Source organism: Astatotilapia calliptera, chromosome 5 (assembly GCF_964374335.1).
Source record: "Astatotilapia calliptera chromosome 5, fAstCal68.1, whole genome shotgun sequence".
NCBI lineage: Eukaryota > Metazoa > Chordata > Actinopteri > Cichliformes > Cichlidae > Astatotilapia > Astatotilapia calliptera.
Genome location: NC_137426.1, coordinates 6,224,544 through 6,241,697, shown reverse-complemented (window position 1 = coordinate 6,241,697; position 17,154 = coordinate 6,224,544). Strand labels below are relative to the sequence as shown.

The window sequence follows — 17,154 nt, the reverse complement described above, 5'->3', positions numbered from 1 at the left end:
GACCGATACGATACGTAATATTGGATCAGTCCATCTCTAGTCATTACGTGTATGTTTTATTGTGAAGGTCTGCGTCTTATGTGAGTGTTTTCAGTTTGCCTCCCTGCTCTCGTCATGTTAATCACTCCCAGCTGTGTCCCCCACCTGTGTGTAATCTCCCTGTGTTTCTCTGAGTGTATTTAAGTCGTTTCTTCTGTCTTAGTAGTCACTGGTTCGTCTGTGTTGTTCTCCTCCATCTTCCTGCGTATCTCCCTCCGTTGTCTCTCCGTGTCTCCCTACATCTCTGGGTTTGGTTTTAGGTTTGTTTTGTTAGTTGTTCCAGTTTAAGTTTATTCTTGCCTCGCCGTTTCTGTTTGTTTTTCATCCTTCTTACTAAATAAAGTTCACTCTCATCACAAGCTGCATCTTCGGTCCTAATCTACAACTCCACACGTCTGCCACGTCGGACGTAACATAAGTAATTTAATGACACTTTGCAAAGCCATCCAGCAGCTGAATTGGACACGTTAACAGGTTGGTTGTGGACCAACTGTCTGTGTCTCCTTGACACTTCTGATCTAAAATGTGAAATGTCTGCACCCAACTTAATAATAAAAAACAATAACAAATAAACAAATTTAAAAAGCACTCATCTGTGAAAAAATACTTTAAATTTGAACTCGTATCATAAAACATCCAAAAACAAAATTGGTTTTTAGACCACTTGCTCTATGTTTTAATATGTAGGGACTCACAGTGTCTACAGGAAACCATTTTTATATTATCCATGGAAATTACAAAGGTCAAATTGTTTCCTGCATGTCTCCCATTGGTTACCCTTGAGCATGAATGTGAGGCTGAAAATGCTTTAAACAATTAATTTCAATCCTTACAGCCTACTCAACTTCCCATAACAAAATTTAAAGAGACTCTGTAGAGAAAATACAAAAAATGAAAACGGAAGAAAAGGAACAGATGTTCCTGCCATTTGCCAACCTCACAGGATGATAGTAAAAATAAATAAATAAAATGAAATAAGAGATGGATGGATAGACAGCACAGTCTTGTGCATGCACTTTTAGTTTGTAATTACAATGTGAAATATTTCACTGCCTTTCTCTCTAATGAGAACATTAAAAAACCTTTTCTTTTACAATGCTGGGAGCCAGCAATGATCTTTTTAGCTGGAAGACTAATCATCTCTATGTGATTAGGAGCTGAAGGTTAATGTGGGCTCTCACAGATGGGAGACAGAGTGAGGTGGGAGTGAGGGAGATCAGACCAGACAACGTTCTAGAAAGGCACAGACTGGTGGTACTGCAGAGGCACAGGGGGGCTATAAGTGGTTAAGAGTCTGTGGATCAAGGGGAGGAGAGGCCTGAGCCTCATTACACATGTAAATGCAGCTTCCAGCATGGAGGCCCCACTTTAAAGCCTTGCTGTTTTAATTATTCCTTTGCTCTGCACACGATAATTGGCTCTAACTCAGCTCAGGGCCTGTTGGCTATGTAAGGTGAATATAACACCCTAATGACTTTGTCCATTTTTAATGGTGATCAGTGGAAAGACCTGGCCTTCTATTGGATTGGAAATAGCCACATCAGTGCCTTTGTCTTGATTTTCGCACAGACTCCCACTGTTTGATTGTTGGGTATTAATGTTTTATCGCAGGGCTTATATGTTTTCCATTTAGAAAATTAATTAATGAATGAATGGTTGAACTGACTGAAATTCTTTGAATTAAATTTTATTTAAACGATGCACTATTTGCCGTTTTAGCCCTGATTGGATTATAAGATGCTATTAAATCAAATATCAGAAACCACTTTCTTTCCCACAATGAAACAACTTTCAACAGACAGATCACGTCTTAATTAAAAAAGAAAAAAAGAAACACCTGAAAAAGGCATAAGTGAAGCATATCAGAATTAGGGGCAAACATTAAAGGTAGAATTAAAATTCTATCAAGGTTTTGTCATGAAGGAAAGACGTCTCTCTCATGAAGAGCCTGTTAAGTGACATTTTAAAGAAAAGACTTCTTGACAGGCAGAACAATATGACTGAATCAATCCAATCAAATACATTTCTGGGATAGATATCCAGTATCAAAATCTGTAATTATTTTATAATAATGTTTTAATTTATAGCAAATAAATAACTAAATAAATACTTTGGAAAGCAATTAACTTTCTGACACAGGACTCGTGGGGGAATTTGTGCCTTTGCCCTAGAGCTGAGTCTAAAGTTGCCTTTGGTGTTAAGTGTCAAACAGATCATAGCGTGGAGCTGTGCAAAAATATGGAAATAATCAGGAATTACAAGACAATAAATAGAATAAATAGGCTGGTTTGTAATCTAGGTACGAAAACATTTTAATGCACACACACACACACACACACACACACACACACACACACACACACACACACACACACACACACACACACACACACAGAGCTGGAATGCATCTCACATAGACTTTGAGATGCATTCCTGCTAAGACCACGAGGGCTGTTCCACTTTCAAGTGCACGAGGGCAGTTTTTTTTAAACAATTTAATCACACTTTTGATAAGTCCAGTTTCTTCAGACTTTACCTCAGAGACTTACTCCCTGTTCTTCATATTGCCCACTGCACCACAGGGCTATCAGTAGAAAAGTGAAAGGAATAATACTAAGCAAAAACAATACTAAACAAAAAAATACAGAAGTCTCTACCAAACGATACATTACATGGAATCAGAGGAATGCAAAAACCTTGTTCATTTATCAAACATTTGTTTGAATATTTGTGTAATGTTTCCATTTTGGTGACCATATTTCATTCTAACTGCCGCTTCCAAAGACACTGTATACTCTTCATACATAATATTCAATATTGTGAATCATTACAATATATCCAAAATGGATGTTTCACATCCATGATCCTTTATGCTGCATGTGTCCCCTGACATCATTTATGATGTAAACTAACCAAAATATGAAATAGAAAAAGCTTCTAATTTACAAATATGCCAGGAAGCAAGCTGATATTTGTAACTAAGTAATTTAGTCTAAATCAAACAAAACCACAGAATTAAATATGCTGGTATCATAATCAAATCTTCATAGATTTTGAGCCAAACACTTCTTCTGCCTAAAAATACTTTGTCTTTGGTTACTTAGTGGAGTGAATGAGGACTAATAACTAAACACAACCCCCTCTAAAAGTAAAATAAATTAAAAACAGAAATCTCGTGTATTTTTGGGTGTAACAACGGACCTAATTTCTCATTCAGTATTGTGGTCATTCATGTCAAAAATGACTGTCAAAAGTGCCTTAAGTAGGTTGTGTGCTGTTTTGCAGTAATATTGATGTTTCAGATTAAAGAAACACAGATAATATTACATTGTGGCAATTTTGTTTCTATTCGGATGTTAATAAAATATGTGTGTGCTGTGGCACAGTGTTTTGGTACAGAGTTTTCAAAGGTCCTCACCTTTAACTTGTTATAGTGAAATCTACTTGACTGGCACTCTTTAGCTTCTTGCTCAACAAAGAGCAATAGTATTTTTTAAAGGATTTTTTTTACATCAAAAATACAAAGATTACATTTCTGAGATCACAGTCTAAATGAAATTATTTGAGTCTGTGTTTTATGAAGAAAACATACCTGACCTGGCTTGGCATCTTCGCATATTGAGGCTTCATATGGTGTGGCCAGTTCAGGTGGATTGTCATTCACATCAAGTATCCGAATGCTCACTGATGTTTGGGATGCCATTGTGTGGTTATCTACAAAAGAATGATACAGAAAATAAAAGTTGTGTAAAGAGCTGTGGCAGAAATGTGCATTTGCATTTGCATAATATTATCTCACTATAACTATAGTGTTTGGGGGAAGCCGACAACTGGCAGCGAAACAACAGGTTCTTAGACTGCTCCGACTGTATGTGTCTTTTTTTCCACAGGCATTTTTCTTTTCTTTATTTACCACATGAAAGAGATGAGGTAAAGTTTTAGTTTAACCAGAATATTCATAACGGCCCGGGTTGCACACATGTAACTGAAACCTAAAATTCAGGCTTATGTGTAACTACAGGGAATTTGTGTTGTGCCAATATGCTACTAAACACATAGCAGTGTGTAGTATTTGGTGCTCCCTTCTGGATATTGACAGAGGACTGCAGCTGCTGCTAAAAATCCTGCCAATGTGCTGATTTTTCTATAAGAGAGTGGTGTTGATTTCCAAGAATCCATAGACAAAACACTTAATGCACCCTTGTTAGCCTTTAGCAGACAAGACAAAGACACATCTCCCAGTAGGAACCAGAAAGTAGTTTAGTAGCTATGTGCTGAAGGGTTTTGTTAACTTAAAATACATCCACTGCCTGAAAAAACACTTTTGTATGCCAGTGAGTGACATAAAAATGGCACCAAAGATGCTAGTTTTGTAGTTTCTCCTAGTTTCTCTAGGTACTCACTATCTGATAATGAAGTGAAAAGAGACACACCTCAGCAAATGAGAACTACATGCTTGTGACAAAATTGCAAATGTAGTACTATCATTTTCTTTCTTAAGCCAGTGTCAGCTAGATACATCCAGATATATAACACCACAACACACTCTCAAGACATTTTTCTTAATGGGCAAAAATATAAATGTGGGAGTTGAGAAGATTATATAATTAGTACAATCAAAACCCACTTCAAATTAGCTTGACTTCTCCTTGAATCTTAATTCCCATTCTTAATCATATGATAATGTCTGATGGAGTTTCCATTTTCTCATAAAACACTGTTTGCAGTACAGAAGGGAGCCTTAGGCCTCCCGTGTGCATGTGTGTGTGTGTGTGTGTGTGTATGAGAGCTTAAGTTAGTGGAAAAAAGAAAGAAAATGAAAAGAAGAATGGCGTGTGTGTGTGTGTGTGTGTGTGTGTGTGTGTGTGTGTGTGTGTGTGTGTGTGTGTGTGTGTGTGTGTGCGTGCGTGTTGGGAGAATGGGTGGGGCGGGGGGTGCCCGGTTGCTGCAAGTGTTAGTCAGGATATGGTAGGTTAATTGTAGTGCACACTTGATGAATAAATCAGTATACACAGCTGTCACCACCTAGTTTATGCATCTGAGTGGCACCCTACAGAAAATGTAACAACATGCAGCTACTGACAATTACCCAGTGGTTGAATATACACATAAATCAGTTCCAAGTGTTCCACTGAATGAATTTAAATTGTTGTAATTATGTAAATCTGGAAGATAGTTAAGCACAATAAAGTGAACTCACTCATACAAATAAGTGCCTAGTAATTATTAATCCTTATACATAGTACGTAACAACCAAATTAACACAGTCAAGTGATCAAGATGAGAGCTTTTTAATTGAATATTAGTGCTACTAACTATTTCTATACAGAAGTTAAACTCTGTGGGGTTTTTTTTGCTGCTCTTAATTTACTAAATCTAATTAATGTTGCACTTTCTATTAAAAAAACGGTAGTTTTAGTGCAACAAATGATAAATATTTTCGAAAACCAAAATGGACCTGGAAACTGGACTGTAGTCCTTGAAAAGATGCCTACCTTCCTTAACATCCACGGTTTTATAGACTGTCATTATCTTCTCTTTTTTTAGGATGTGGTTTCATTGCAAGACATTAAGTCCTCAACACTGGCATGTCTGTAAATGTGTGTGCTTAAAATAAAAACTCTCCACCACTCTGTGGGAATTGGTTGTCCCACCACAACTTCACACTTGTTTTTTTTTTTTTTTTTTTGCCTCAAGGTTATTATAGGGATAAACTGACGCTTGAGGTTAAACTATGGGTAAACTTAAAGCTGTGTTTTTTTCTTCATGTGTGTGAGCAACCACATGATGGAAAATTCCAGAGCTTACAAACACAATTATTGGGCCACACTCCAAGTAAAAGAAAAATGACAAGACAGATTTACTAAAGACAGCAAAGCAAACTAATGGTCATCAGACTATAGCAGATAAATTCTCCAGCTCTCTCTCACCACATAGTTCTGTCTAACAGTTGCACAGCAGCTAATGAGAATGCTGGTCTCAACTAATAGCATAATCCTCACATCAATGCAGGGTTTTAATTGACTGCTTTTTGCCAGAGCAGCAAGAGCATAAATGCAAAAAGAGCTCCACCAGTCCTAGATATCTCTTTTTCGTCTTCTAATTTCATCTTCACATTATTCTGTTGTCCCCGCTGTGCCAGAATGAAAACCAGCAATCACCAGATGTTACACATTTTACATTTCAATTCCCAGAACTGAAAAGAGATGAAATAATGTGAGAAAGCGCCTACCACCACAGACTCTCTTCATCGGGACAAAAAAATAAATAAAAAATAAAAAAAACAAAAAAAGCGTATTCAGTGAGACAGGTTCATTCATGTGGACCAAGTGGTGCTGTTCTAAATCTGTCTACAGCTAGTGTAGAAGAATAAAAAAGGATCTCAACAGATTATTGGCATGCTCTGCATCTGTGCTGCACATACCAGCTGTCGAGAATCTTACAGAAAGACTGTCTCTAAGGTGCTGAATTATACTGACATAACTTCAGGGAAGACAGATACAGTATGTGAGTGCTTGCTTGTCTCCTCACACATGTGGATGGCTGCATGTGTGTAGGTGTGTGTCAGGACTGTTACAATGCTCGGGACCAAATGGTTTATTGTCTATGCTGGAGGAGACAGTTTGGTTTAAAATGTCACTTTTGTCAGGAGAGATAAATAAGGATACAAATGTACTCGGGAGCGTGTGCTTTTCGTCTCATTTCTGAGCCGGAGGCCTGTCCATACTGCCTGCAAAGATTTGCAGTATTACAGTTTTTTTCTTTTCTCTTGTTGCATAGCTCCAATTTTACACTGACAACCCAGGCTATCAGAAATCTCTTCAGTATATCTTTTTTTTTTTTTTTTTTTTTTGCCTGTCCCGTTTGGCTCTTTTGCCATCAGAATTGTTGTCTAAAGGCAAAGAAAGATGCCCAACGGATTTACTTTACCAAATTGACCATCCCAGCCTTGCCATAATGGTCCATTTGATTCACCTTTTATTGTTTATTTTATTTTCACTTACTGAATATGGGACAGACTTGACTGGGGGAAAGAAGGGGAGAAAGAAAGAGGGAAAGAGAAACAGCTGAGAAGAGGGACGGGGGAGAAGGGCAAAAACCAAAAACCAACAGAACGGGCAGAGAAAAAAAATGCATATATCAATCACCTGGGTAATAGAGTAATAGAATAAACAACATCACAATGATATATGGGAATATGACAGTAAATACTAAATATTAAACATTATTGTGCAGCACATAAGATCAACAGAACACAGTGTGCCCTGAGGTAGGAGCCAAAAAGGGTGTAGTTTGTGGGTGTGATCACCCGTGTGTACACCTGTGAGCATGGACGCGTTTGTTTTTTGTTTTTTAAAAGGTTCCTTCATGTAATGATCTGCTAGAGGGTGTGGGGGAGCCACAGCCCCGTCCTCCAGGGCATGAAGCAGGTATGGAGGAGATCAAAACTCCAGACATCCAGAGGCCCCCAGAACACAAGAGACCAAGGAAGACCAACAGAGGGGCAGCCGCGCCACTGTCCCAGAAAGAGCTGAGGAGAGTCCCAGATGAGGGCTCACTCAGCAGCCGCGGAGCAGAAGCCAGGGGGAGTTGCAGTGACGCGCCCGTGAGCTCCGCCGGCAGCCAGCCGTGCCTGAGTGACCGAGCCCCAGGCCGAGAGGCCGGGGGCACCCCACCTCCGAAGTGGCCCGAGCAAGCCCCAGGCTCCAGGCCCCGATAAGCGGCCGCCAAGGAGTGAGCCGGTGTGTACCTGGACGCCCATCCCCGGACACAAAGAACCACCAACGCACCGATGTCTGAGGGAGTCTGCCACTGGCAGGGGAAGTGGTGGTAGGGGGAGATAGGCCTCCATACCTTGGAGGGCCTAAGATGTCCCCAGAGAGGTGGCGCCTGACACCCAACCTGACATATAGACACAGACATACAGGCACACACAGACACAAACATCCATTCCCACCCTCATGCTCTCATATGCACTTACTCCACACTCAACCAACGTGGAGACAGACATAAAGAGACGCTGTACACACGATCACACTCCCCAAGCGTACTCTAAGCCCCGGGTCTAGCAGCAGGGAGGCCCCACACTCCAGACCGCAGTCGGACGGCCAACTCCTCCTCCTAGCCCCCCCGCTCCAGCAGGTCGCAGAGAATGGGGGTGAGAGAAGACTCCAAACCTCCCTCCACCCACTCATTGTAGTGTTGATGCATGTGTGTTCTAAGGTGCATTTAAAACCCAGGAGGGCATGGAGCTACCTGCCAGAGAGCAGCAGGTAAGCGCATGGTCCCTCCTGCTGGCCCTCAATGTCTACGTGTATTTAAAATTGAGAGGTGGGCAACGATGCCAGGGGTGGGGTGTACACCCTGATGGTACTTTGGATTCCGTGTATCGTGCCCACCCCCAAGATCCTATATGTATGTGTAATGAGAGTGTGAGTAATGTGAATGTCTAAGTTGTGGGATAAAATTGAGGCAGAGGCAGCCAGAAGGGGACAGGGGGGGGAGGGGTGGCCTCCTCTGCACCCTGGTGACATACCCCTACTCCGAGGTCCTGCATGTGTGGATGGTTGTGGTGGAGCGGGAAGAGGGAGGCAGCTGGAGATGGGGAGGGAAGGAAGGGAGGGGCAAGTGACCCCTCCCTGGGGCCAGCTCCCCCGCTGACCCCAGTAGGCACCCCCATACTCCGCGACCCACCAGAGAAAGGGGGCCCAGGCCCATCCAGACCGGGACCCAGTGCAGCAGCGCCCCCCGGCCCCACAGAGCCCGGGACAGTCCACCCAACCCCACCACAGAGAAAACTGCACCCACCCCACCATCCACTCTTCTTCCAGACTACATAAGACAATAAACACCCAGGCTGAGATCTTCCTCCACCTCTCCTGTATCTCCCCCTCCTGTAGAGAGAGCCCCTGAGGAGAGGAAAGCTCCTGCAAGATGTGACAATCTTCCCCACCAGTTGAAGAGCCCCCCAGGTGGCTCGATGCACCGGCGGCACCCTGCTCCAGGGCTGGGCCCCCATGCACCCACCCGCCCACAACCCCGGCAACACACCAACCAGGACCCAAGCCCCCGAGGCCCGGCCCGGGCCCCAGCCCAGAGACGGAGCGCCCCCAGAACCTCACGCCCATCCCGGACCCACCCAGGGGCAGCCAGGCTACCAGGTCAGTAACCCACGTCCGTCAGCACAGACCCCCGTCAGCACAGACCCTCTTCAGTATATCTTGATTTTGTGTGACTGAGAATTGCTAGTTATGAACAATCGCTTTTAAGCACAAAAATTGAATGGGTCCTGAACATTGTCAATTACTTAAAACTTGTTACATTTTATCGGGGATGCTTATTAACCTTTTAGATCTTTTCAAGTAGAACATTTTAAGACGTCTCAAAGATGTGCTGGTTTTATATGCTTCTCCATTATTGTCCCGAAAGAACTGAAGAGGGTAAAAAATACAGGGAAAGTCTGTGGGAAAAAGTTTTTTGTCTTGATCTGTAAACACTTTCCCGTTGAGCTTATGGGCTCCTGTCTATCTTTTAATAGAAGATTACCTGTTATATTAAAGTCCACGCTCATTGGCTAATGACACGTCAAATCACAAGTCACTAGCCAATGAGTTTTTGAATTCACAGTCAGACCTGCTTCCTCATCATGCCCATTTTTTGCAACCATGATAACAATGGCACAACAGTTCTTCTCAAGGTTTCAAAGCAGGACATTAGAAACCAGTGGATGACATCACAGTAGCTAAGTCCATCTTCCATGAGGTGGTGAGCTGTACCAAGCTTAGCACAATCCAAAACATCAGAACATGCTTATTCGTGAATATTTAAAGCATCCTATTTACAGTTATTTTCCTTATGGAATACTGTTGCAGTGTAATAATGTGATTACATTTATTGTCAGTGCTGAAAGGTGTGAACACTTTACATAGAAAGTTGACAATCCTTTCATACTTTGCTCTTTAGATTCATCTTACCTTCGCATTTTCTAACTTTGACTAAAAAGAGATACTGATCTCTCTTCAGCATCTTCCAACAAACGTGTGATTCATTTGGATTTGCAGAGAATAATGTTCTAACACCATAAAAAAATCAAAGAGTGTGTGTTGTGTTTGCCAGACAGCAAGTGAGAAAAGTTATGCTGTAGAAAATGTTTCTTCTCTGCAACGGTGCAAGAGATAAAGACTTTCAGTTACTTCAGAATCTTTTTGCCCTCAGGGTGATGTTCTTTTTTCCCACCTACCTGTCTGGGGAAAAAAGCAGTTTTGCAAGGTGATATCATACTTGCTATCAGTTCTCGAAAATTATATGTCACTCTAACTTAACCTGATACGTTTCTGCGGAGAAGATTGTCAGGAAGTACGAGTACTGTGGCTAGTGACAGTACATTAAATGTTGTTCCTGTACTCGGGAGGTTCTGCGTTTTCTGGAGGGGAGACAAGCAGTGCATAGATGAGAGGCTTTTTTTGCCAGTGATAGTGTCTGCAGGAGATGTTGCACCTTTTAATTGGGTGATTTCAAAGACATACTATGTGTGCATGTTTGTATTTGAAACTAAAACATCTTTACTCAGGCACATATGGAGTAATTGACATTTAGGTGTTTTTCAGTTTTGCAACAGAGGTTAATCCTGGGGCATTTACGCCAAGCATTGTCAGGAAGCAGTTGTCACTTGTCCGATACTGATACATGGGCAGTACAACAGTTCAAAGGTCAGTAATGAACTGGGATAATTAAGGGTTGTGCCACAAAATTTCCAGTTTTAACAATGTCCTCAGACACACTGACCTTGTGGCTGTCTAGCTTTAATGAGCAGAAGGGCCGAAATAAAAAAGCGAACAAAATCATTATGGAGAAAATGAAGTCCCTTCTTAAAATACTTTAGCTCATAGCTTCACAAGTATATGCCTCTCTCCCCCCCCCCCCCCGCTCTATTTCCATCTCTCTTGTGGCCTTTCTGTGTCTACTTATTCTATCTCTTTCTGTCTGCTTTCTGTATGTGTACAGCTCTCAGGACTCCATGAACGGGTGATAAAGAGACATAGTGGATGGGAATTTTGATGGCATTGACCACTGACTCTGTCTGTGTGGATGTTTCCACCAATGGCAATGAGAGAGGCTTTATCTTTCAAGTGCAGGCATGTGTTTATGTCTGATATTGAAAGGTGTACGGTTGCTTTAAATGTTCAATTAACATTAAAACGTGTTTATGAGATAATGCCAAGCACAAAGAGGCAGACCACAAAAGGCTCTAAATTGCTCTGGGAGGACTCAGAAAGGCTAATTTTGTCTTAATGTTTGTGGTGGAAGAGACTGCTTACTATTCAGATTGGGCAGTATTGATTATTGGGGTAATCACAGTCTAGGGCAGACCTTCCCAAAGTGTGGGGCCGTAGCCATTGCAGAGGGGGCGCAGTATGAAAAGGGGGAACAAAACACTTGGCCACTGCTAGCACGGGGCGCCCACAGAAACGCAAAGCAGGAGGTGAAGCATAGCTGAATATGTTTCCAAACCAACTTCATTCTAAGCCAAAGACTAGAAAATATGGTGAAGCATATCTGCCCTTTGGTTTCACCTGCACAAGTGCCGAGGTAGGTCTCCCCTGCAGAATTGGTTTTCCCTGTGTCGGGAGCGCGCTGGGCTCTTCAAATCACGGACTAACAGTGTCCCACAGTTTTGCACAGAGGGGCATTTTTTGAAAAATGCATTGATAGCAATGTTGAATATTATTACACGTGAAAAAAAAACAACTAAAGTAAAATAATTACACCGTGATGCCTCTGCCTTTCTAAATGGAGGGACAGTAACTGCGTGTGTATATGTAAGCATGTAAAACCTGAGGATAGTAAGATTAACAGTAATAGTATATATGCATTCGTCTCTATCTGCCATTCTGCATTTCATGTCATGTAAACGTGGCGCACAGCGTGACGTGAAAAAAGGCACATACCTTTGACGTTGCGTGAGGAACTCTGTATTCCTCGTCCACACGTAAACTGAAAAAAAATGAGTTTTAAAAAATCTCCGGTTTCGGTGATAGGAAACACCGTTTACGTGTGGACGAAACAGCTGCGTTTTCAAAAATACCCGTGTAGGTGTGGACGTAGCCTGAAAGAGTTAGTAGTTTATTTTATTACTACCTGTCATTTATTGCAGATTACTTGAATTTGCTTAATTGTTTACTAAGTGTTTGAGGTGTGAAAGAAACCGCAATGGAGCAAAATATGGGTGTGTGTGGATGGAGGATGTGTGCGTGCATGTGTGCGAGAAGGGGGGGGGACATTTTTCTTGTAAAACAAAGGGGGGCCGAGCAAAAAAAGATTGGGAACCACTGGTCTAGGGGAATATGATTGAGGAACAAATATGAAGACATTTTAAATTCAGCTTTGTTTGTGGTATTATTTTTTTTCCGCTTCTATGTGTAGTGCTGGATACCAGTTAGATGCAGAATGCAATCTCCCCTGCTTTCACTGCAACCCTCAAATCACTTCATCTGTAAAAGATTGAAAAAGTGAGGAACACCAGGCTTTCTCCTTTTTCAAGTTTGCTCCTAATGGTATAGTAATAACTTCCCCAGCTTCCTCAAGTTATTACATTCTTCATTTTCTTTGCTGTGACAAAAGAACCCAATGAGATGAAAAAAATGTAAGCTCTTCATTCATTTTCAGCAATGTATTCATCAACTCATCGACAAGCAAGAAAGCGATGACTATATTTTTCTCCTGGAAGAAAAACGAGAGTAGTGCATAGCTGCCTTTGATCTGCGACCAACAGTTTTTCTTGTTATGGTCAATGAAAATAAACGATATATTCTGTCACTGTGTTCAAATGTAAAAAAGTAGAAGAAAGTGTGTGTCAAAACAGTGAAGTCTAGAAAGAAACGATTGAAAATAGTATTACTCTCAAAGAGAAAGTCTTTAAAGCTTATGAGATCTATCGCAAATTGTAAAATCTGTACAAATAAACCAAATCTTAAAAAGATGCCATAAAAGTTCTGCTCATATTACTGCTGTTTCTAGGTTAAACCTCGAGTTATACTCATATTAAAAGACATAAAAGCCATTCAGTCATATACCAAAGAAATAGTAATGATGACATTGGTTTGAGGTTGTCTGTCACCCCTTATAACCCCTGCTGGGAGTCAGCAAATGCTAGAAAGCCAATTTAACTTGTACAATCATTGGCAGGCACTGGGTGTAAACAAAGCTAGCCAATCATTTTGCTTTTTTGTTTTAAAAATTCGGCTGCAAATTGCTCAAACACATGTACATTTTGTTAATTTTAGTTGAAATGTCAGGCAAATTACATCTTGTCTCTTTAAACAGTACAATCCAGTTTAAGGACACAACTTTTTCTTTCTTTGTTTTTTGGTAACTCGTTTGTAATCTGACTTCAACATTAGCTGATACTTTTCTAAAACTGAATTTTTGCTTCATTAGAACGCACACAGTTGCTTTCACAAGTAACTTTGAAATATTCAAACATTAGGTCTTCTAATGTCACACTTTAGGATAAACAAGTCAAAATAAATCAGTAAAATAACTAATTTTGTTTCCAATTGAAACTATAGTGTTCTAAACGGTCAGAAAAGTTGGCAAATTAGAATATTTAATGATAAATAATATTACACTAGTATTAGGTTGTACAGAGTGTTAAACTCAGAGTTTGAAATGGCTTGCAATGTACCTGCTTCTACAGCCTTCACAGTGATATTGTGCCAGCCTGCAGTCTCTCTGTCCAAAATCTTTCCCAGCGTGATGGCACCAGAGTCAGGATCAATATGAAAGATCATCTCCTGGTCTGTAGTCCGATCGATGGAGAACCTATTACAACAAACAATAAAATTAGGATGTAAATGTTAAAGTCAATACAAAAATGGATGAATAATTACAATGAATGATTTATTTATTCATTTCATTTTTTAAGTAACTTAATTATGTTGTGTCTTTAAGATTGTCTTAAAGGCTAAAAAAAGACACCTGTAGATAACATTTTGCAGTAGTTATACATGGTTATGACAAGCGTTGAAACATTTTTTGAAAGCATTTACAGGAGACTTGCCACAAGCTCTGTGACCCTAATAGAGCTATGCCCCTTCACTATATTTCCTTATATACTGACTCGTTCTTTTCTTATGCAGAGAAAAAAAAATGCATTAAATTTTCATTGTGCACTCTAGAAAAAAACACAAATTCATCTTTCCTTCTTTGGGGTATGCGCTGCTCTCAAAAGACTGGTGAGTCAACAAAAATCTGCTGAAATATTTTTTTATTCTTAATTCTTTTCTGCACACACACACCATTCTTAATCAAGTCTACATAAACCACCTCATGATAGCCTATTTGTCAAGGAAACCAGCCAGCAATACCTAGTAACATGGTTACATGTTACAGAAAGCATAGAAATTCATAGCAGGTTTTGATTTTACATGTTTTAGAAAAACAAACAAACAAACAAACAATGATAAATATTAGCATGTTCTGTTTATATTTCACTCATGCCATGTAATGTCATTAAAAAAACTAATTGTGATCATTCAGTCTTAGAGCATTAACATATTTTTACTGTTTAAAAAGCTAAGTTTTTAAAATACTGTGCTAACATGATATACTATTGCACAAATAAACATAATACCTACAATATAGGTTCTGTATATATAGGTGTCATCATGTGCATAGCTCTGTTAAATCTTAGTGTAACATCCCATTTAGGGCACATATTTGGCTGTATTAGATTTACAACGGAGAGTCTCCCAGTGCAGTCTCTCCCACCATGACAATCAAACCTCCTTTGTTTGGAACACAATGCAACTGCAATTTACAACAATCCAATCACTCCTGCTTCCCACACAGTTTTGAATAGTATTGGCCGTTATTACTTAATGTTGTAATTTGTCACTGTGTCACAAATTTTAGGTGCTTTTCACACTTCTAAGTAGTTTCACACAAAACCACAGTAGGGCTGTTCGATATAACGATATATATCGGATGACGATATAAAAACGTCTATCGTTTCATTTTATCATTTCATGGTGGCGCAAAATAAACTGTTTACGGCAATATTTTTTCATCGTTTTGATGGTCACTGTAGTGGCTATATTAATTTCTTAAAGTTCTCTCTTTCTCTTATATTTAATATAACCACACTATGGACGGACAAGCACCTGTTTTTATGCGTTGTGGTTAGCAACAACGACGGTAACACCATCGCGTGTCCACTTGTATATGTTCCACGTAAACCTTTCACAATAAAGCTCAAGATCCTGTTGAGACTTTTCAAAATAAAATGAATCATCTGAAAGAGCAGATTATTTACGGATGAGAAGTAAAAAAGAGCCGCCAGGTGCTAAAAAGTAAACCTTAGACTCATTTTTGTGATTTATATCGTTATCGGGAGGATATAATTCTTATATCGGGATATGAGATTTTGGTCATATCGCACAGCCCTAAACTACAGTGTGAATTTTATGGATATGGTTTGTATACAGATATATGTTGTAGAATATATGCATGCATATAGTGCAGTGAAAGCATAAAGTACTATAAATTCCTTTTAAATTATACATAAGCACATGAACATATCTGCTGTCCACTGCCAGCTGCCACTTGTTTTCACCAAGTCAACATAAATGTCTGTTCTACAAAAGCTTTCTTGCCAATCAGTTCCACAGAGCGTGCATTTGATCATTTCCTCTGTATAATTATACAGTTGATAGATAACTATCAATATATAGTTGATAGAGGATATGCTATCAGAGATCATGAGCTTGGTAACTCTATTAAGTAGGTAATTCCTCGCTAACATCTTCCATCCCCCTTTGTCTCAATAACTTACTCGCTTAGTGAAGACACATGCATAAACACAAAGCCTACTTTTATGTTCATAGACACACATATAATTCTGACTGCCGGCTGCCAAGACATTGGTGAATGACAGCGCTGCCATTGTGTTTTACTTTATTACACCTAGAACTCTGAGCCTCATGCATTTTTAATCAAGGTAATTTGCACAGGCCCTGTGTGTGTCGCTGTATACTCTGCCAGTGAGACTATCTTAGACCTTATCTACATTCCCTTCTCACATTGCAATTGCTCCTCCGAGGATATATAAACCAAAGACCTTCAAACACAAGATTACTAGATTATATTGTTTTATCACACATGTTGATCTGAGAGAAAAATGTTCTGTACACTGTCATCAATTGTTAACGTAACAATGCTGTTTGGATTTTCATCTTCAAGAGAAATTATTAAGGAAATTGTCTTTAAGCCCACCAGCTACATGTGTATCACCTAGTGAACTACAGTTCTTTAAAAGTCATTTTTTCTTTGAAGAAATTTTTCAACTTCAAAAGTGTCTTCAGTGGTAAAAACGGTTGATGCAGAATGCTGTGATTAAGTGTGTTTTAGGTCTACAATAATATAGCACTACCTTTATTGATCTTGCCATACCTGACAGGTTTATTCTTCACATCTGGATCCCTTGCAGTAACAATTCCAACTAGGGCTCCTACTTTGGCGTCCTCCTGGACTTCCATGATAGTGCCATCGGCTGGGTAAAAGATGGGTGGCTCATCTGTGTCCGACACGCTCACCAGGACAATGGTCTGGTCACGGAAAGAGCCCAGGTCCACAAAACGAGGGTCCACATGCTTATTAACCGCCTCCACAACAACATTGTGTGTCCGTTTGTTCTCAAAGTCCAGCGGCTAGCATAAAAAGGAGAAATACAAAGAAAGATTACAAAAGTACAGGTTTGTACAGACTGTTGATGTGCACAGATCCAGTGCTGTTTGAGAATATATCTTTGAAAAGGCTTAGTGAATTCCAGAGCAGTAATATAGCCATAGCACAGGCTAACTGTTAAGTTATATTGTCACTTCATATTAACATATTACATTATCATGTTATTGAGATTCCAGCGAACCAAAGCATTGTTGCTAGCTGGATGTCTTCTTGTTGAGTTTACCATTATGCACACGTTACAAAAGGATTCTTTCATTTATGAGAAACACTTTTATTATTTATTTCAAAGGAAAAAATAAATGTAGCAAATGTGGGAAATATACTCACTTTTTCCTTGACATAAAAGCATTTTCTTTAATTTTTTAATAGGAC

At 39.9% G+C, this 17,154-nt stretch overlaps 1 protein-coding gene across 1 annotated transcript in view; it reads right to left on the bottom strand.

Annotated features, from left to right (window-relative positions):
- Nucleotides 1-17,154, bottom strand: part of cdh22 (cadherin 22) — a 194,397-nt gene that overhangs the window by 24,471 nt on the left and 152,772 nt on the right. Inside the window, exons 8-10 of the mRNA XM_026166884.2 lie at nucleotides 16,489-16,745; nucleotides 13,724-13,860; nucleotides 3,632-3,753 (exon numbers count right to left, since the gene is read on the bottom strand). Of these exons, the coding sequence (XP_026022669.2) occupies nucleotides 3,632-3,753; nucleotides 13,724-13,860; nucleotides 16,489-16,745 (516 nt within the window). The remainder of the gene's footprint in view (nucleotides 1-3,631; nucleotides 3,754-13,723; nucleotides 13,861-16,488; nucleotides 16,746-17,154) is intronic.